Below are 21,653 nucleotides of genomic sequence, written 5' to 3'. Positions count from 1 at the left end.
GCCCTGGAGGTCCTATCTGGATGGTTCGGGTTCAGTTCAGGTCGGTTCATGAAGCCTAGAGGCTTTTGGAGACTATTTTTAATTATTATTGTAATATTTTAGGCTGTTTGCTTGCTTAGGATGCCAAAACTAGTCCATATCAGTGTGTTTAATTATTTATGCATTATGAACGTATGTTATAATTAAATAAATCTTGTATGCATACAGTATGTCATGTAGATTTAAAATCCCATAGGAAGCATGTAACATGCATTGAACGTATGTTATAAATGGTTATAATATATAGTATGCATGTGTTAGGGTTTCATGTTTAATATAACATGTTATATTAAATTGTGAAATGCTTGATGAATGTTGTGGATTGATAACATGTCTATATTTTATAAAGTTTTATAAAATGAATTAGACATTTAAAATCCATAACAAAGTTAAGATGCACGTTCACTTAGGGTTAACAAATAACAACTTGTTTTAATAGTTAAAATAAGTCATTATCTTGTAAAACGTTGGTCACAAACTCAACTGAGCTAAAATCTTGTCTAAGGTTGGAAGTACTTAAGTTGACGGTTTACGGAACACCTGCTATTTGGGGATAGCATCCCACAATCGTTTAGCATCCTCATTGCCCATTAATTACACTACTACCTCTAATGCCATAGAGTTGTATAACCATCCTAATAAGAACTAATCAATTATGACTCGCTTCAAATTAAGGGTTGATAACTTGTTCACCAATAGATCTACACACCTCTCCCATAATAAAGCTAGACATTGTAGCTCTAGTCTCAGCAAATCGAACACTAGGGATGGGAACATACATGGGAGGGCAAGGCTTACTACTTGATAGATGACCTTCTAGCTTGTAGCTGCACAAGATTAAAAGAGCCAGAGTTTTCCACAACATAAAGTTCTCTTGTTCCAGCTTCACTTATGATTTGGTTAAGAAGTTGATTCAATGGAAGAGTAGAAAATTTTGCCACTTCTGATGTCTTGCCTGATGCTCCGGTGGAGGTGACGTTAGTCATTGAAAGCTCTTATACCAAATCAAGTTTAGAGACTAATCAAGTATTTCTTGCTGTATTCAAGATGAGGCAGACAATGTCAATTTATATACAATTACCCCTCTAGGGTTTCAAATAACAATAGATAAAATAATACAAAATTGATACAAAAAATGAAAAGACAGCTGGCCAACGAAGGAATAATCACAAGATGAATTCAGTTATGAGGGAATCGTAACAAACATATTTCCCTCTTTATCTTTGTGACTCTTGTATCAGATATGACATCTTTGCCTTGACGTGGCACTCTTTGAGTCTTTGACTTCTCCAAGTCAGCATTCTGTCTAACAAATTGACGTCATTGGATCCTTCACATTTATCAAAGACAATTTAGAGTCATTAGATTTATTTGAAGACCAAGTTTCTTTAAGCTGAAAATAGGTGGGAACCTATAATTGCCAAATCATCCCAAAATCTCCAACAAGTAAAGTATGTGAGAGAAAAAAATAGAGAGAGTTTCTTCTTATTAAAGAGTTTGATAGTCCTCCATATGAAAAAAAGTTTGTAACTCCTATTTTATATAGTCGAATTCTTCTATTATTGTATGTGGTTTTACCTTAATTGTTTAAGGGTTTTCTACATAAATCATTATGTGTCATTATTTCAATTCTTTTTCTTCATTATTATTATTCTCAATCTACCTTAATTGCGATTTTACCCTAATCGATCACCACTATGAACAGTTTTGAAAAGCTAAAAAAATAGTTATTAATTATTATTATTATTATTAGCATATAAATTTATTTTTTTTCCTTGAACAAAGACGAAAATCATAGTAAAAGAACGTGAGAAAACCTATGTAATTTTCAAAAAGTAAAAATAAAACATCAAATAATTATCGGTCATTAAGAAAGACAAAAATAGAAATACAACTTTTAATATGCATATGCATATATTGGCTTTTCCTATTCATCTCGTGTGTGTGTATATATATATATAAACTTTGACCTCTCACATATGAAAATGTTGTCTATATAGATTGTTTTTTCTATAACTATTTTACTTGATTTTCGGTTTTTGAAATTTATACTCATTTACATACAATTATTTCATCATTTCTATAACCAAACATTTTCAACTCCAAAAATTAAAAATTAAAAATCAAATAGTTATCAAACGAATGTCTAAGAAATTGGTTGAAGTATATGCACCTCTCTATCGAACTAGAAGGAATAATTGTGTTCTAGTGAGTATTTTACTAATATGTCATTCATAAACCTAACTTTTTGTTTTTTTTTTTTTTTGGGCAAAGTATTTTAAACCTAAGCTATATGCAAACCTATATTATATAAATAATAAATCTAGAACTTAATTATAACTCTAGTGACTAGAGATACTATAATTAAACTCTTCTAAACCAAATTTGGTTAAAGAAGCAGGAGAGAGTGAAATACCTATTTGTGGAATTGTTATGTCTTTGCATATGCTATAATTTGGCAAAATGTGGTCAGTAATAATTGATGTAGCACAATATAAGATTGAAGTAAAAGTGGTACATTAATTGAAGACCGATTCAAAGTAAAATCCATGATATCACAGGCAGGTCACTTCACTGCAAATTCAAACAATGTTCAAAAGAATTTCTAGAAGCAAAAAATGAAATTGAGTCAACCTTGAAACGACAAAGAAGGAATGATGATTGAAGCACCATTTAATCTAACTTCATTATAAATTTTAAAAAATTGATATGAAGTCTTTTCAAAAGGTGAAAAAAAAAAATGATATGAAGCATATTAGAGGATAATCAGGTCAACCCCAAAAGGACAAAAAGAGTTACTAGAAGAATGGTGTGGTGGGGTGTACCTATCGACAAAGGGTTGAATTGTCGCGCTTAACCCAAGACAGCGGTAAAAGTTTGAGATTTGAATCAACTTTAGTATCATGTCTTGTGTCAATTTGGGTCTAACCCAATAAATTAAGTAATATTTTTGTCGGAGTTTTGAAGCACTTCGTTGCTACTGTTGAATTAAGGGTTAAATTAAAAAATATTGTGGATTTTCAAATTAATGACAAAAAAAAAGGATATATGGGAAATAATTTTTAAAAATAGGTGGGAATTGAAATTATTGACAAAAATAGGATAGTTTTGATATGAAGAAAATCGTGTACGGGATACACGATTAACATTTAATCTAGTCAGTACCACATCGGCCCAGTTGGTAGAAGAGGGACTCGTAGACCGGTTCCACGATTACCATAATCATGGACCCAGTCTACGATTTTTTTTCTTTTCCTTTCTTTTCTTTTTTAATATCGATTTAAGTGTTTTTTTTTTCAAACATTAACTAACAAATTCCTTCATTATTAAACTTAATTATTATTTAATCTGCAATAAAAACATAATTATTATGCACTCATATTAAAAAAAAAAAAAAAACTCATGATACTAAAGAAGATGTACAATTAGTTTTTTAATTTGAAAATAGAAGTTTACATGAAATTTAAAGACGACCCCTGACCCTTACCCCACATGAGGTTTGTTTTTGTGTGCCTCTAAATTAGTTTCACTCTGTTGTCATTGTCGTCTACGAAGAATGCGCCTTCGATCAGTGTCAGCAACATTGAGTTGTCTTGTTTATTGAATAATACTTTCTATGTTGACCAATGTTTGGTGACACATTGAACCCAACTGTAAATTATGTTGTACTAAATATTGTTGTACATCTCCGATAAAATTATTTTGTACGGTGAAAAAATTAAATATTAAACAATATTCATATCATATATTTGGGAAATGTCTGATTTTAAATCTCTTACCATGCAGTAATAGTAAGCGTTGTCATGTGTGATAAATTGCCTCGTGATTGAATCATATTAGGGAAAGTAGACATCTAATAAAGTTAGCCTATTTGTTATTTCTCCCTATGCATAATAATCATGTTGTGCATGCCAGTAGGATATATATTCCGCGTGAATTTGATGTCAGTCTTGGTCGTGCTTACCTCTCAAATCAATCTGGTGTAGTGCTGGGAGTGTATAGCACAACGAAGATATAGTTTGTCGTAGACCGAACTGTCTCAACACAAGATCTGGATGATGCCACTCTACTATGTAGAAGCATATAAGAAGGCTAACGGTCAACCAGATGTCTTCACCATCACGACAGTAATCAGGTAATGATGACTAAATATCTTGTGTATATGACGTCCCATTAATCTGACAAAAAAAAAAAAAAAAAGATAATTATACACCCAAAATGTTTTAAATATTTATTTATATATACATTTGTTACTTGATTGTGCATCAGTTTGTCAAATATTTTTCGGTATACTAGCAACATATTTGTTGACTGTTCAGAGGCAGCTAATACACATTTCATCTAAAATTATAAAAAAGTACAATTAATTTATATTCTTACATAAAATGATAAGAAAATAAATATATAAATGAAATAATACTTGGAACTAAGTGGACGATGACCTAAGGCCTGTAACTGGACTTGTGGTGCTATAATTTGAAATCTATCATAAACCCATACTTGTAGTAGTATGAGTGGCCCCGCTATTTCCAAAGCTTGTGCATTGGTAGCCCAACAAAGTTCTCTATAAAGCCATGCAAGACAGTCACCACCCCAAGAGTACATACCAGCATACTCGAAATCAAACAGTAGAGGGAGTAACATAAGATGTACTAGAGTGCTTGACTTGTCAGTGAACAAAAGTCCTCCAATAAGTTGCATAATGTATGCTCGTGCATACCTACGTACACTAATGTCGTTGGCATCGAGAGGTAATTCTGGAAACTGGGACGCCAACCACATGATACTCAATCTTGAGCCTTTCAAATCATCTGGTAGAACACCTAAGAGCTTGTCACATTCTTTCAATCATATTGTAATAAACCTGTCAATGGTTCTCCGTCCACTCGTAACCCAAACTGAATTGCAATATCCTAGAACGTAATTGTACATTCCCCACAAGGCAGGTGAAATGTGTGGGTTTCTGGTCTACAACACTCAACTAAAGCAGTAGTGAGGTGCCAATCAAGTTGGATAAATCCGATCTATGCAACCCCAAGAAAACCAGTCTGTTCAACATAGAGAATAATACAGGTACCCCAGGATCAGCTTTAACCAAATTTTGGATTTAGATACTCATAAAATTTGAATCAAACTGTGAATGATCCTATGTCAATTCTGAATACAAACATGAGTGTTCCCCTTCAAGTTTGGTGATTTCGAATATCCTATGAGTTTTACGCCGACATGCCCGTACCCTCCAATCACAACCATCCTTCCACTTTTTCCATCTCACATACTAAATATCTTGATTTGATTCCACAACAATAATCTCATTGTGTTCTGTCACACAATATTTTTTTATAGCAAATCTTCTTTAGTATTAAATAACATTCATTTCTTTATTAAACTAGAATTATCTATATATATACTCCTTTCCTCCAAAGTTGACACTCATTCACATGTTGAATTAGTAATTTCCCCAAACATATCTAAGGGTACCAACTCAAGATCATGTTCCCCACTTCTATCGTTTCCTAATAATTCATCAATTTCAACATCAATATCACTGTCTCCATCATTTCCAAGTTCAAGAATGACTAAATCTTTTGGACACATCGACATATTTATTATGATTTTTTCAACTATTATAGTTAACAAAAAAAATGTTAATACGAAAAAAAAAATTATTTCTTCCTTTTTAAGAAATCCAAATATTTTCTTAAATCAACCCAACAAATAGCCCAACAAAATCCAACTTCTAAATTCAACATATAAGATCTAAAGATTATACATTTAAATCAACCCAAATCTAAGATCCATAAACTATACATTTAAATCAGACCAAATAAAAACAAAATAGTATATCCATGAATCATACATTTAAATCAGCCCAAATGAAAACAAAATGATAGATATATAAAGTAATCTTCATTTTTCTAAACATATGCATATTTTGGAAAACAAAATAAAGAAAAAACTTTATCTAAGGCAGACGACGATAAAGATTGGAGACAACGAGTGGTAGATCGACTCACGGCAACAACAACAAGAGAGGAGAAAAAGGTAATCGTGCAGATGATGGACGACGACGGATTTGGCGACTGGCGATAGTGGGGAGGAAGAAAGGAGAAAAATGTCTCGGATGGGGGGAAGAGGAAGGGGCTGCGGCATTTAAGGGACCACTAAGTCGTGTACCCGATACACGACTTAGAGTAATCGTGGATATCCATGATTACCTTGGTCAACGTTGCATGACTGCGATATTGGCAGTCTGTGCATGCCAGATCACAAGGACTCGTGTACCAGGTACACGATTTAGTTCTAATCGTGTATTGAGTACATGATTTAAATATAATCGTGTATCGGGTACACGATTTAAAAACATATTTTTTGTCAATATTTTCCACCCAACCCTATTTTTGTTAATAATTATTAAAATAATATTATTTAAAAAAAAGCTTGAATTAAAATAAATCAAATATTTGTTTAATAATCATTTAGGTTACGTTTGGTAACTATTTGCTTTTTGAAAATTAATTAAAGCATATAAATACAATTTTCATCTATTGACTTCTATTTTTTGTTGTCTATATTTTAGTGAGTGTTTTTTAAATCAAAATCAAAATTTAAAAATTAGAAAAATTAGTTTTTAAAAACTTATTTTTGTTTATGAAAAAGTCTCTGAGAATTCAAATGTTTTACTTAGAAAATATGAATGCTATGTGTAATAAATTGTGAGAAAACAAAAACAAAGTTCAAAAACTAAAAATAATAAAAAAAACAAATATTTAGCAAACGAAGTCATAATTTTTTTATTTTTGATTTTGATTTTGAAAAATTAAGCTTATAACATAATTTCTACTTATTGATTTCTTTATTTATTATTTACCTTTTAGGCATGTTTTGAAAATGAAATCAAAATTTAAAAACTATATAAATAAATAATAAAAAATTGGATTTTTTTTTAGAATTTAGCTAAAAACTTAAAAGTTTAGCTATGAAAGATGAAAATTATGAAAAACAAATTATTGTCAAAAACAAATAACCAAAGTTGGGATCAATCTTGGGTTGGGCTTAGACAGATCTATTCGATTAATCCATTGTTTAATTATTTTAAAAAGATATATATATATTAGATTTTCTTAATGAAATATTATTCTATTTTCATTAAATTTATTTATTTTTTTAGAGTACTTTATAGATTAAAAAAATTATCACATAGCATAATTTCCTAAATTCTAAAGTACGTTTTAAATAACAAAAAAAATCCAAGAAGCATGAAAGAGAAAAATTAGAACATTGATGGTTTTAGAGAGGAGAAGATGGAAAAAAGAGAAAGCGTGTGAGAGGAGAAGACCAAACGAAGAGAGCGAGAGAGATGAGTATGTGAAACGGTGACAAAAATAAATTGAGATTAATGCTAGTGGGTGAAAATTGGGGAAAGTGAAACAGTGGAATGTAAAACTGAGGAAGTGAAACGCGTGCATCGGAAACTGGGGAAGTGAAACATGGGATTTGAAACAGTGGGAATGTGAAACCGGAGATAGTGGGAAGGATTACAAACCTACCTTTAAATCCAAGCAAACCGAACATGGGCTTTCAAGCTCACCCCATCCGAACCCATCTACCAAACGTCCCCTAAAAGTATATCTTTTTTTTTTTCAAAAAAAAAAAAAAGAAATTGAAATTGGAAAAAAATCAAAAGCCCTATTTTTTTTTCATTCCCTACTTTGCAAAACACTTTTCCCCTCCCCTCCCCTCCCCAGATTCTTCCACCTTCAATTTCTCTTCCTCTCTTAATTTTCCTCATTCTTCCCAATTCCTCCCTCACTTCTTCTCTTCCTCTCTTATTTTTCCATTCGTAACCACACAATACCTTCATTTTTCTCATGTTTTTTTTCCTCCCCTTTTCCTGATTCCCGTTCCCTATGTTTTTCCACTTGCATTTTTTTTTCTTTTGAGCACCATACCTTCCCACCAGTGACATTACCTCCGAAGACCACGAGCGAACAACAACGATGCACATTTCTTTGTTTGGTGACACCCACGTCACAAGTTATTTGAAGACCCGCATGTTTCTTGTGATAAATGACAAACTTCATCTGCATTTTCCTCTTATCTGGCTTCTCCTTTAGCCCGTAGAAGTCGACGATCCTACAACCACGAATAGAGGTGACCTCAACCTTGAACAACATAACTCTTTCGATTTTTAGTAATGTTTTCCGCTTTCGACGAGATTTAGTTCTAATCCACTCTAAGTTACTTTAGTTTCACATTATCCACTCCCTAACGACTTCAAATATACAACGGTAAGCTTATTTGGACACCAACTGGCAAGGTTTTAGGGCTGTTTAGGTAAGTTTAGTAAGTATTTAGCTTTTATTGTATCGTTTAGACTAGATTAATGTGTTTTAGAGTTGTCCTTGATACTTGAGAACTACTTATTGTAATTTCATACTAATTTTGGACTCATTTTGACTCATTCGAACGGAGGACTAAGCTTTTTTGGATAAGATTTAGGTGGTAAGTCTTGTTTAGAATTTTTTGAACCTTTGCTAAATGTTGTAAATTAATTTAAAACTAACAAGGAAGGTTTTGGGACTATTTAAGTTATTTTAGTAAGTATTTAGCCCGCTTTGAATTATTTCAAACTAGATTAATGTGTTTTTTAATTGTCTCTCGCACTTGAGAACTATTGATTATAAGTTCAATTCGTACTCATTCCAATAAATTAGTTTAAATAAGGAAATTAATTACATAATTGATTATGAGTTCAAACTAGTTTTGAACTCCCTCGTACTCATCCCAATAAATTAATTTAAATAAGAAAATTAATTACATAAGATACAGTTAATATAATGTATATAGATATATTATAATATAAAGTTAATTTTGAAGATGATTCAAAATTATACTTTATTATGTGATAGAAATAAATACTTTATTATCATATGAATAATATTCATATTAGAATTATAGACTAATTCAATGTGAATGAGATTCATACTAAAACTATAGGTTACATGAGAAGTATATATTTAAATAAGATTCAAATATTGTTTATATAAATAAGATTTATATCGAAAATAAATATGAATGAGATTCATATTTAAATTATAGGTACGAGAGAGGATTATATCTGAATATGATTAAAATATAACTTAAGTTAAATATGTGATGTTTAATTTATTGATTAATTAATTAAATGTTAATTAGTTAATTAAATTAAATATTAAATGATATTTAATGTATAAATTAAATAAATTTATGTAAGGGAGTTATCTAACGTATACATTGGAGTTATAAATTCTATGTGAAACAATTCCCCTCTCTTTATCTGGTTAATCGTGGAATCACATTGAAGACAAAAGGTAGTTGTTCTTTTGGATGAACACACTAATCTCACACAAGAAATCTCTCTCTGAAAAAGAATTTTATAGAAAATTCCTCTGTGAAGTTGTTCTTCCATTCTCCAAAAGTGAGGTCCCACCATCTCGATTCTTGTTGGAGAACATTGCAAGGTTTTCAAGTGATGGTGTCCTTGTTCATGGCTGTTCGTAAGATCGTGGAGAAAGAATTCTTGAAGAAAGTTTTCAAGAAATTCGTGTAGAGGAAAACATTGAAGAAACTTCTGGGATATGATTTCCATGCTCATAAATTTATGTTTATCCTGTTTTACATATATTTCTGTTTTTTACATTTTCCAAAACGAATTTTGAAAGCACACACCTTCACACAATTCCACTAAAAAATTCTATGACCACATGCTTGAGACCACGCGGAGTGCCCGACATCCTCAAAAAGGATTAATTTTAAAATAAAATAAAAAAGAGTCACCACCAACCTTTTTTACGGTGTGATTGGGCACCAAAATAAAATAAATATTTTTTAATAAAAATAAAAATAAAATAAAAATGGTTTGCGAAAACTAAAGTTGAGTTTGAGAGTCGTTTATGCATGGGAAAGGTGTTAACAGCTCATAACATGCGTTTAGAAAGAACGGTGGCCAAATTTTAAATCTTAAATCGAAAATTATTTTGTTAAATAAATTCATTTGTAACAAAAGTTTTAAAACAAATATCTTATTCCTCATTATTCCAATATTTGAAATAATGATCCCATAAAATAAGTGGATAAATTCCATCGATTAGGCTATATTAGAATTGAGAAAAAATTCCTCACCTCAAGAATGTGAGAAATTATTATAATTTCTGAAAATTCGTCATAGGAATAGTCTTTTAGTAAAGGATTTTTTTTTAAAACATTAATTAAATTCATTTTTTCTTGAGACCAAATCTCGAACTCCAAAAGATGTGATCTTTTAGCTCAAGAATTCTAGGAAATCGGACTCCTAAATTTCCTAGATTCTATCGTAGGAATTTTTTAGGAAAAAACTTGGTCTTAAAGATAACAAATTATTAGAAAACCTTTGGAAATGATATACTAATTTTTAAATGTTCAAAAACACATAAAGCATGTAATTTAAAGGAAAATTTTAGACGACTTAAGAAAAGTTTTAGAAAAGATTTAAAAATTTAGATAAATTTTAATTAAAAATCAAATAGGATTTAATATGAACATTACACACGTAAAAACATAACTTAAGAAACAAGAATAAATTAAGTAAACATGACATAACTTATTAAGATTTTAATAAAAACATATTGGAAATCAATATCAAATTCTCAAACATTTGATCCATCACTTCAAGAATTCTAGGAAATCAAACTCCCAGATTTGCTAGATTCCATCATAAGATTTTTTTAAAGAAAAAAACGCGGTCTTAAAGAAAACAAATTATTAGAAAACTTTTTGAAATAATATATTAATTTTTAAAATGTTCAAAAATTCCACAAAGAATGTAATTTAGAGAAAAATTAGATGACTTAAAAAGAGTTTTAGAAAAGATTAGAAAACTTAGATAAATTTAAATTAGAAATCAAATAGGATTCAATAGGAATGTTATGCAAGTAAAAACATAACTTAAAAAATATGAATAACTTAAGTAAACATAAAATAACATATTAAGATTTTAATAAAAACATATTGAAGATCGATCTCTGACTCCTAAAAAATCGATTCATCACCTCAAGAATTCTAGAAAATCAGACTCAAATTTTTTAGATTTTGTCGTCAGATAATTTTTAAAAAAACAAGCAATGATTAAGAATATTGGAATAATACAATTTAAAGTACATAAATAACATATTAAGATTTTAATAAAAAATATATTAGAGATTGATCTTGGACTCACAAAGAATCGATTCCTTGCCTCAAAAATTCTAGAAAATTGGACTTCTAAATTTCCTAAATTCAGTCGTCGGATAATTTTTTAAAAAACAAGTAATGATTAAGAAGATTGAAATAATACAATTTAAAGCATAACATGAACACGTAAAAAACATAATATATATTTACTAACAAAATGATAAAATGCAACATTTAAAGTAAAATTGGTAAAGAACAATACAAAATGAAATGCATAATAACACACAAGAGAATAAAACAAATTAACATAATAATTCAAAGGGAACTCAACTAAAATAACATTTAAATAAATAATAAAAAAATTAAAAAAAAAAAAAAAGAGCGATCGTCCACTTTACAAGACAATGATAGCCTGCCATTGATGACGATGACGATAATAATAATAAATAAATAAATTTGATGTGATGGCTACTCCATCACATTGCATCACCTTCTACTTTTTCTTTTTTAATAATACCAATAATAGCACAAATAGAAAACACAAATCTAAAGCAAATACATATAATGTTAGATGAATGTTACATGATAAAAAGGAAAAACAAAACAAAAATAAAAAATAACATTATATAAAAAAACTAATACCTCTACTTTTTTTTTTTTTTGGTGCACGAGAAAGAAAGGAAAAGAAGTTAAAAGATAGAATGAAAAACACGAAACTCACCTGTTATTTGAGATGCAGATCCTCGGGATCAAGCCCTACCAATTGTAATCTCCAACTAAATGTGGGGTTTCGTTGTGCTCTCAAGTTGATCTGTAGAGTTCTATTAAGAAAATGAGGCTTTAGGAGAGGGAAGGTGGAGGCTACCTAGGATTTTTTGGAAGAGAAAATAAATATAAAAAAAAAAAATTGTTGTCTGTTGGAGGCTATGGTTTTTTTTTAAGAGAAAAAATAGGTTTATCAAACCCAAAACATTTCCATATTGGTAATTTTTTTTTTAGTGGCTAAAAAAATCAATTTTGTAATCATGCCAAAGTTAGCTAATGCCAAAATTGGATTGGAGCCTTTTTGAGAATCAAATCCCAAATTGAAAATTTAACTCTTGTGTTGTTTTTTTTTTCTAATATTTTACCTAACTAAATTAATTACTTCAAAAATAAAATCCCTAAAGTTTACAAAAGAAACTAAATGTAATTAGCAAATGTTAAACATAGAAGAATATGCAAATTTACATGTTAATACAAATTCATTAAAACAAGGCTGAACGAAATTAGGTGGCTACAACATGCCCCTTTCGTGCATCCTTGTAGAATTAGAAGATGGATGAAGGTGTAACCACTATTTTGTCAAGGTAAAAGGCGAGAAACACATAAATACCTCAACATATTGACGAGTGGAAGAAGAGTTGCTTCTATAAATTAGAAACACAATCAAGCAAAATAAGATAAATATCGGAAGCTAGGGATAAACAAGCACCACCGTAGCAAAAAGTATTAAGAGTCAGGGATAAACAAGCACCACATGACAAAATAAAAACGAGCTAGAGACCAAGGATAAACATGCACATCGCAGCACAAATAAAACGCTTAAGGCCAGGGATAAATAAGTATCATCACAGCAAATAAGGTATTAAGGACCAGGGTAAGCAAGCATCACATGACAAAGATAATAAACGAGCTGAAAGTCAGGGATAAACAAGAGCCATCGTAGTAAAAATAAAGCGCTAGGGGCCATAGATAAACAAGCACCACCACAGCAAAAGGTGTCAAGGACTAGGGATAAATAAGTACCTCAAGACACAATTTCAAGTTAATCAAACGCAAAATACAAACAAATATAAGTCATGTATGTATTCATCAACATGCTCATTTTAGATTCATTAACCAAACCATTATTTCTCTTCTCTTATATTCTAAAAAATGTTAAAACGTACAAAAACAGCTCATATAAGTTCATAAGTAATATTAGTTTGGATTTTGAAAAGGTCCACCACAAGTTTCATTTATGCTGGAACTGATAATACAACTCTAGGATCTCATATAAAGATGAAAGTCTAGACAAATCAAGAACATGAGCAGAAGTTACTCCTTCTATGTTTAATACTTCTTCACGAAATCTACACTTAGCGGGTTGGGTAAATCATTCCCATCCATATTTGTCAAAATCAAAGCTCCTCTAAAGAATGCCTTTTTTCACCACAAATGGTCCCTTATAATTGAGAGTCCACTTTTCTCTATGATTCTCTTGAAATGGTAGGATCCTTTTTAACACCAAATCTCCCTCTTGGAAGCAACGTCGTCGAACCTTTCTATCATATGCACGTGTCATTTTCTTCTAATATAGTTGTCCTCTACATAACACAATCATTCTTCTTTCTTCTATGAGATTTAACTACTCATATCTCGCTTGAGTCCACTCCACCTCTTCTAACTCTACTTCTTGAATTACTCTGAGGGATGGCACACCATAAACTTGTAACGATATTTTTTATTTATTTTATATCTTTAACTTTAAGCATGTGGAAAAATATGAATATGAAGTGCTATATACGCTCAAGTTCTTGCGATAACGACATTTCTATGCGATACTACATTCTAATTATATGCATTATTAATGAGTTGCTCGTAGTATGCGATGAAGTAGTGCATGTCACAAGTTTCCTTGCGCTAAAACCAAGTATAATTCCAACGCAAGTTTCTCAAAATGATCCAAGGTCGAACACAGGGATTGTTTTCGTTAATTCAATACTTGTGTGATACATGCGACCGGTTTTTAACAATGAATAAAGAATGATGGTTTATACAGAAATATAAATTGCGATGAAATAAAATTTGCATTGATAAACTAAAATCTTAAACTAATATGATACAAGATACAAGATACATGATACACGATACTGAGGTCGAGAACTGACTGTGAAGTTGTACAAAGAATCGATGTATGCGATGGCAAGTCTTTATGAATGAATCAGAAGGAGAGAGAGTAAATAGTAAAAATATCGCAAATTTGTCAATTGCATTAAAGTTGCAACTAAGGTTCCGCTTTCCCTTGGCGTACACCTCTCGGTGATCGGCTGCATCCCCATATCTCTATGGTGAAACAGGGATGAACGTAATGAACGCAAGGTTGTTTCCATCTATGGAAATACTTCTTGCTTTAGTTAACGCATTCTTCCAACCTTCTCTCGATAGGCGGAATAACATCTTCACTTCTGCTCTCACAGGTGAAGATGCCGTCGAGCATGCTTTAGCTAAACTTGATTATTTACTTAACACAAATTAATTCACTCACTTAATTCTTGCTATTTACCCATGGGATTAAGAAATCATCATGGAGAAAATGGATTATGGATGTACGGAAAGAGACAGAGAGATGACAATAGTGGCTATCATAACATTTAATTCTAAAATTAAGCGTTTGATACATGTTGTGAATGAAAGATTAGAGAAGATGAATACATATGATGAAATAGAGATTAGAAACAAATATAGAAAGAGTGTCAATGTCTTGACACAGATCCCAAACGGAGATAGTGCTTGTCGGCGTGTGGATGTGATGGAGAGGAAAGCTTCCCTCTCAAGCTTGCTTTCCCAGTAGAATTGACCTTTACACAGAGCTTCAACTACGGGAATTGGAAGAATTCTTTGCTCGAAGACTCACCTCTCGGTCTTGTCTCATGGTTCTCCTGGATCTACTCTGTAAATCACTTCAGATCAGTCTCTCTCTCAGAATCAGTATATGCACGTCTCTATGTATTCATGTATGCATCAGTATCTGTATCTGTATATTTATCAGCGAATTTGAAGAAGCTATTTATAGGCAAGGCCTCTGCTCTTTGAATTTGTGGTCCCCACTGTATAGTTATGGTAGTTTCTAAACTGGTGGAATGGAAAATTCTTTTTGTTACGCAATCAACTCGTCAGAAATGCACAACTGAAAACTGTACAATTGTCAGAATCTACCGCAAATATGTTGCTCTTCACATCTTCGATCTATCGCCACATACGGTGTTGTTTTTTATTACCGCATGCGGTTGAAATTGCATTGATCGCTAAATCTCTTGATCGATTGTTGCATGCGTCGTCATTGCGTTGATCATCTTTTCGTTCTTGATTGATAAGCGCAATGAGATGTAGATGCATTGTTCATTTCGTCGTTGAGCCATGAACGCATACGGTGACTTATTTCCTGCAAAGCTGAAACTGAAACATTCTATTCTACCATTGCAATGGTGTTAGTGGGTGTATTGACGACATTTCATAATTTTTGCATTTCTTAGCCAATTTCTATACTAACGATGCAACTTTTCTTTCTTTTAGCTGCAATATCTAAATAAAACAGTATAAATAACTTGTATTTCTACAAGTTATCACACCTCAACCTCAATGGGCAAAACAACCTCCAAACCATACACCAGAGAAAATGGTGTTGCGTCAATTGATGTACGAACTGACGTTTGGTAACCATGTAATTTAAAGATAACAAAAGAACTGACGTTCGGTAACCATGTAATTTAAAGATAATAAAAAAACTGACGTTCGGTAACCATGCCAAACATTTTTTATGATGATCATCTTTTCAATAATTTTCTTGATATTTTTATTTGTTGTCTCTATTGCCCCATTCATCTTGGGTGGTAAAGAGTAGATTAGAGTGTTTAATTTTTAAACTAGGTACATAATTCCTTTATCAACTTATTATTCAAGTTCCTTCCATTATCAGTGATGATACACTCGGGCAAGTTGTAGCGACATATGATGTCTTTCCTTATGAACTTGACAACAACTTGCTTAGTGACACTCTTGTATGAGGCTGCCTCCACCCACTTAGTAAAGTAATATATAACTACCAAGATGAAACAGTGACCATTTAACGTCTTTGGCTCAATAGGCCCAATTACATCCAAACCTCACATAGAGAAAGGCCAACATGTGTAGGGAAAAGCTAGAGAATGTACTTTATCTGCATACATCTAGCATTTGTGGCATTTTCTTGCATATTTGATGCAAGCTGATTGCATAGTTAACTAGTAATAACTAGCGCATAAAACTTGTCTTGCCATCATGTGCCCATATACATGTGTCCCACAAATTCCTTCGTGAACTTCTTCTAAAATTCTCTTGTCCTCTGAAGCACAATAGATCTCAAGAGGGTCATATCATAATTCCTCTTGTACAACACTTCTTCATTCAGAAAGAAACTCATGGCCAACTTTCTAATGGTGCACTTACTATTTTTTTATGCTCTCGGTGGGTACTCTTGACATGTTATGTGCTGCTTAATGTCATGATACCAAGGCTTTCTATCGGACTCTTGTTCAATACTTATTGGTTGAATTTCTTCATTATAAGCCAATTAAACATGGAAGATAATGTAAAGGTGCTTGGAAGCAAGGTTGCATTGGCATTGAGAGAGTTTGAAGAGGAAGGCTTGAGTCAGCTAAGATAAGGATAGGTACGCTTTAGGAAGTTGATGCACACAAAGGTACTTAGCATAGAAATAAATTCTAAGTGTTGACCAAGAGGTGACAACCATGGTTAAGAAGTTCAGGCGTGGAGAATGCTATCTTTGGAGGATAGGCAAAGCATAAGACAACCAATTGGGAAGGAGTTACACTAAGAAACCCTAAGGGAGGCCAAGTGGACACATACCTTAAGAAAAGTAGCTTACTTGGATGCATAGCATAATGAGAAACATAAGAAACATGCCTTGAACTCAAGTAGAGAAATCATGCTTTGAGGAAGAGTCTAAAAACTAAGGAAGGAGGAAAAGAAGGAAAGTTGAATGCATGGTAAGGACTACCATGTGTTCAAAGAGGCCTTAGGAAAGGTTAGATTAAGGTGCGTTTGAATAGAGGTTACCTAAGGAGTAAAGCTAAGTAGATCATGCAAGACATCTCAAACAAGCTTCATGCATTGAAGACCACCATGCATTAGAGATTTAAAGGAAAGGAATGACCAAGGAAATAAGCTATGTCATGAGGTGAAAAAAGCTTATTTTGAAGGATTAGCTTGAGGAAGAGGCAAGCCATGCGTTGGTTGGCTTGCCATAGAGGTTAGATTTGGCTTGGAGACATGTCATGCATTGGGAAGCTTGAAACCTAGTGACATTGGGAGCAAAGGAACATCTATGTATTGAACAAGCTTCCATGCGTTGGAAGTGAAGTGTTGGGCGGTATAAGACACACAACATGGCTAAAGTATGAGGCGGCTTCATGAGAGTTACTTGGCAAAATTAAGGAAGTTGGAATTTATGCAGAGTTATATATATATATACATACATACATATACATATATATAGGAGCTATTAAGAGAAAATCGGTTTGGCCCTTTATACTTAGTTAAAAGAGGTGATCTTATAGTCATCTAAAAGCTGGAAGAATGAGGATGAAAATATGAGGCTGCAGAAAGAAAACTTCCATAAATTGATACTGAAAATCTAAGAATATTCAAGGTAGTGCTGATTCTAAGTTCAATCGAGCAGTCTGTGATATTTGGTAAATTTCGAGCATTCCAAGAATAGTTAAGAGCTCCAATTTTGAGGTAAGTTCGTTCAAAAAATATTTAAGAATTTTGTAGAAGGAAGTTTTGGATTTTAATGAATAGATTTTAAGTTATATGTTCTAAAAATTGAACCTGGGATTTAGGTGATGAAGAAGGAAGCAGGTGACTAAGTGTTGAAAGAAACAACCGGCATGATGATTTGGCTTGTGCTAAGAAGGGGATTCTCAACTAGTTGAAGCCCTTTGAGTTTAGAATATAACCTTGGGCTGTCATGAGAAGATTTGGCCAGAAGAATGTCCAAAAGTGAAGGAAACTTGATAAAGGTTAGAATTTGAAAAAGTCAGGGCAGGCTGAGGTATTTAGAGCATTATAAGCTCTAGAAGAGGAATTAGAAGCTTAAATTTGGAGGTAAGCTTCTTGAGAACATTTTTAACAAGTTTTATGAAGGATGTTTTGTCTAATTCAAGCTGGAATTGATGCTATAAGTGTTGGAAAATGAAGAAAAACAGTAAGGGCAGCATCCATGCATCCAAGAAGGGACCATGCAGTCAACTATGCTACATAATGAAGGAGGGTGTGTTGGCCTAAGAGATGCTCAAGGCATAAAAGACTAGTAAGAGAGCTAACTAAGTGTGAATGGCTTCTAAATCTTAAAGTATTTTAAAATTTATGCTTTTACTAGTTTTCAACTTTTAGCATATGTTTAAAAATGACTAAGTATAGTATGTTTGATAAATGAGCTATAGCATACTTTAGATGAGTTAGAAATCAAACATGTTTAAGTTTTCCTAAAAACTAAAATTGGACGTATAGAGAGTACCATGCAAACTTAGTGTTAAACTCATGTTTTACCTAAAGCATCAAGGTTTTAAAAGGAAGCTAAAGCATGAATTTCTTAAGAAAGCTAGATGATGTTCACTCAAACGCATGGCTTAATATCAAACACCATGCATGCCAATGCAAGATTTGAGGTTATATAAGTTTGATGTTTCCAAAGTAAACTAAAGTATGGGTAGTTTTCATAAACTAAGTATTTCTATATAGTCAAAGTATGTCTATATACAAATGTTTTACGAAAGAGTTCCTTAAAAATATTCTTATGTTTAGTTATGAATGAATTACTCCAAGTGTTTCAACGCCAGTTTACTTATGAGTTTTTATACATGATTTTATATGAAAGATGTTAGCTCAATGTTTTAGAGCATGATGTTTTCATTATGTGGTATTCAATGTGTGCATTCCTAATTATTATGCATTTTATCAATGATATTTCTTCAAAATGATGTGTCATTGAGGAATGCTATTTCAAAATTGTTATGAAAAATATGGTTTTAGTACCCTAGCTATAAAACCCGATACTAAAGGTTGTGAAGGTGAAGGTATTAGGGTCCCCATAGCGAAGGAGATGAAGGAATATAGGGTTGATTCCACCGTAATGTTGAAGGAGACGAAGGTAACTAGGGGAAATCTCTACGTGTACTTAAGATTATAATCGACGTTGTTGATAATGTAGAATTCCACCTCAGCTAAGGTTTTCGATATTTGGAATGTAAGTAAAAAGGGCTCAACCCAACTAACATTTAAAAGGGTACAAAGATTTTGTATAATTGTTCATGAGATGTTTTTAGAGTTTTTAGAGTTATCATTATTATATGTTGATATTTTATTATTTGAAGAGCTCAGGAAAGAACACGTTTTAACCCTGAAACTACAAGGATATTTTTCGTTGATGTTTGCTTAATGAATCTTCTAGTTTAGCATATTATGTTCTAAGTCTGGAAGTCTATGATTTAAGTGGACTCTAGTTTCCACTAAACTATTTGAGAGTACGATGTTTTGCCATATGTGCACAAAGGATTTTTCTAAACTAAAACTAGAAGAGCATGCGAATGATTTAGAAAGTCGCTTGCAAAATGAATTTCTATAGTAAAAGCTTATATTCTTAAATGTGTCACTCACTAAGAACGTGTGGCACCAAGATCAATTAAAACATAAGCAAACTAATTACATAAGTTCACATTACCAGTCACTACATCTGGGGCTTCCGCGGCTTCTTGGTGCATAATTGTGTATACACGCCCCTATTACTGGGGTTGTTCTGCCACACCCTTCAGCTTTGCACACTTGTTCCCTCTCTGCTATTTCCAGCACCCCTCGACTGGTTCACTGTCTGGGAGAGCACCTGTTGTACTGACTGGACCCCTCGAGCTAATTGGGGGCACTCTCTCTTAAAATGACCTATTTGCCCGCACTGAAAGCAAACTCCACTTCCACTGTAGCATGCCCCGAAATGTGTTTTACCACAACTTTGGCATAAGGGTTTCCAGTCTATACTGGCGACTGACTCACCTGAATGTGCTCCACTAGTTCGACTAACCGCACTAGCCGAGGATTAAGGTCTCCTCCTCTTAGACCTCTGCCAATCCACGCTTCTAGACCTACTCATACCTGACTTGCTAAGCTGGGGGTTGAAATCCCTTGTCCCTAGGCCCCACAGAAAACGGTTGGTCCTTCTGCGCTTGCTCATCTTCCGTCAAACTCCGCTCCACCCCGATGGTAGTCTACATTAGTTGGTTAAAATCCAGCCAGTTGGCAGTAGAGGTCATTGGAGTCCTAATCTCTTTTCTCAAACCATTTGTGAACCTCTGCATCGATCCTTCTCTTCCGCTATAATGGGAAGAGCATACTGAGATAGTTCGATAAATTTCTGCTCATACTCAGTGACGGTTAAAGTTCCTTGCACCAACTTGAGGAACTCATCTCTTTTTGCCTCCTAAAAAGAGCTAGGGTAATACTATCCTAAAAAACCTTCCTATATTAAGGCTAAAACAAGGCGTTTGAGCTATTTTGCCTAGCGGATACTACCTTCCACCATTTTTCTACCCCTTTTTGCAACAAAAATATAGCGAACCCGACCTTGCGGTCTTCCGGACAATATATCACATTGAAGCACTTCTCTATTTGGTCTACCATACCTCTGCTTTTGCGGGGTTAGCAGTTTCCTCGAAGGTCGTAGCCCCAAGGGCTCGGAGCCTCTCAATATCATACTTCTTACCGCACTTACATTGAGCGCCAACCTTTGGGCAATTTTGTCAAACACCCTATCCTCATACGTCTCCTTCTGGTTTACAAGTTCTCGAGTCTTTCTCTTGCTCATTCCTGAGTTCCTCTCGACCTTAGGTTAATGGTCAGTAGGGTCAGTGTTCCAACTCCGCCTGCCACCTCTTCTCGGCATCTTTACCTAATTGATAGCACACATATTAGGAACTTTAACTACTGGGACTTGGACATATGCATGAACTCTCCCTCATTCCCAAAACCTTATTCTCTGATACTAACTTGTCGCACCCCCTCCTAGTTTACCCTCTAAAATCGGAAGAAGATATGACGGCAGAAAATTTAGATATATGCTTATCCTGTAGCATATCCTCTACTAAGGCAATTCAGCTCAAGTTCTATCCTAACTTTGCATTGATCTGCTACTCCGAATGCTCCACCTCTACATAATTTCTCAAAATTACTAATTCCTTCTATCCTTTGAACATTTCTTCAGCATGCTCTACTTTATTCATACCTAAGATAAAACTCTTCTCAAATTTCTCTTCTTGTTTTGAAAAGAATATTTTTCCTATTCTTGTGAAAACAACGAAATGCACCTTTTATGTGGTGGCCTGGTTTGCGTCTTCCTATAGAGAGCGTTGAGCATGGTTACACCCTTTGTTTTGGCTTGCTCCCACGGGTGTCATGTGAGCATCCAACTTCGGTTGTGTACCAAGCTCAACTTCAACTCTTGATCCTTAGCCAAGTTTTCACTTTAGCTGGTAAGTGGAGTTGTCTCCTTTATTTATTTACTTTTTTTTTTGTATTGCATCGATCCTGGTAACCTACCTTCGTTTTGGCTTGCTCCCACGGGTGTCATGTGA

The 21,653-nt window shown here is 33.1% G+C and overlaps 1 protein-coding gene across 1 annotated transcript; it reads right to left on the bottom strand.

Annotated features, from left to right (window-relative positions):
* Nucleotides 1–709: 709 nt before the first annotated feature.
* Nucleotides 710–5,643, bottom strand: LOC120076141 (serine/threonine-protein phosphatase 7 long form homolog). Its single transcript, XM_039029915.1, has 4 exons — nucleotides 5,521–5,643; nucleotides 4,970–5,063; nucleotides 4,460–4,850; nucleotides 710–866 (listed from the first exon to the last, which is right to left on the bottom strand). The coding sequence occupies exons 1-4, from the start codon at nucleotides 5,641–5,643 to the stop codon at nucleotides 710–712; spliced, it is 765 nt and encodes a 254-aa protein (XP_038885843.1).
* Nucleotides 5,644–21,653: the final 16,010 nt, after the last annotated feature.

Source organism: Benincasa hispida, chromosome 4 (assembly GCF_009727055.1).
Source record: "Benincasa hispida cultivar B227 chromosome 4, ASM972705v1, whole genome shotgun sequence".
Taxonomy (NCBI): domain Eukaryota; kingdom Viridiplantae; phylum Streptophyta; class Magnoliopsida; order Cucurbitales; family Cucurbitaceae; genus Benincasa; species Benincasa hispida.
Note: the sequence above shows the minus strand (reverse complement) of the source record. Positions and strands in the feature narration are given on the sequence as shown.

What these genes read in the sequence shown, in the direction of transcription:
- LOC120076141 (XM_039029915.1), bottom strand. Translation starts at nt 5,643, where the DNA reads ATGTCGATGTGTCCAAAAGATTTAGTCATTCTTGAACTTGGAAATGAT. An exon ending in TCACCTGCCTTGTGGGGAAT is followed by an intron (nt 4,851 to 4,969) that starts GTACAATTACGT and finishes GTGTTCTACCAG; the next exon opens with ATGATTTGAAAGGCTCAAGA. An exon ending in CATCGTCCACTTAGTTCCAA is followed by an intron (nt 867 to 4,459) that starts GTATTATTTCAT and finishes AATCTTGTGCAG; the next exon opens with CTACAAGCTAGAAGGTCATC.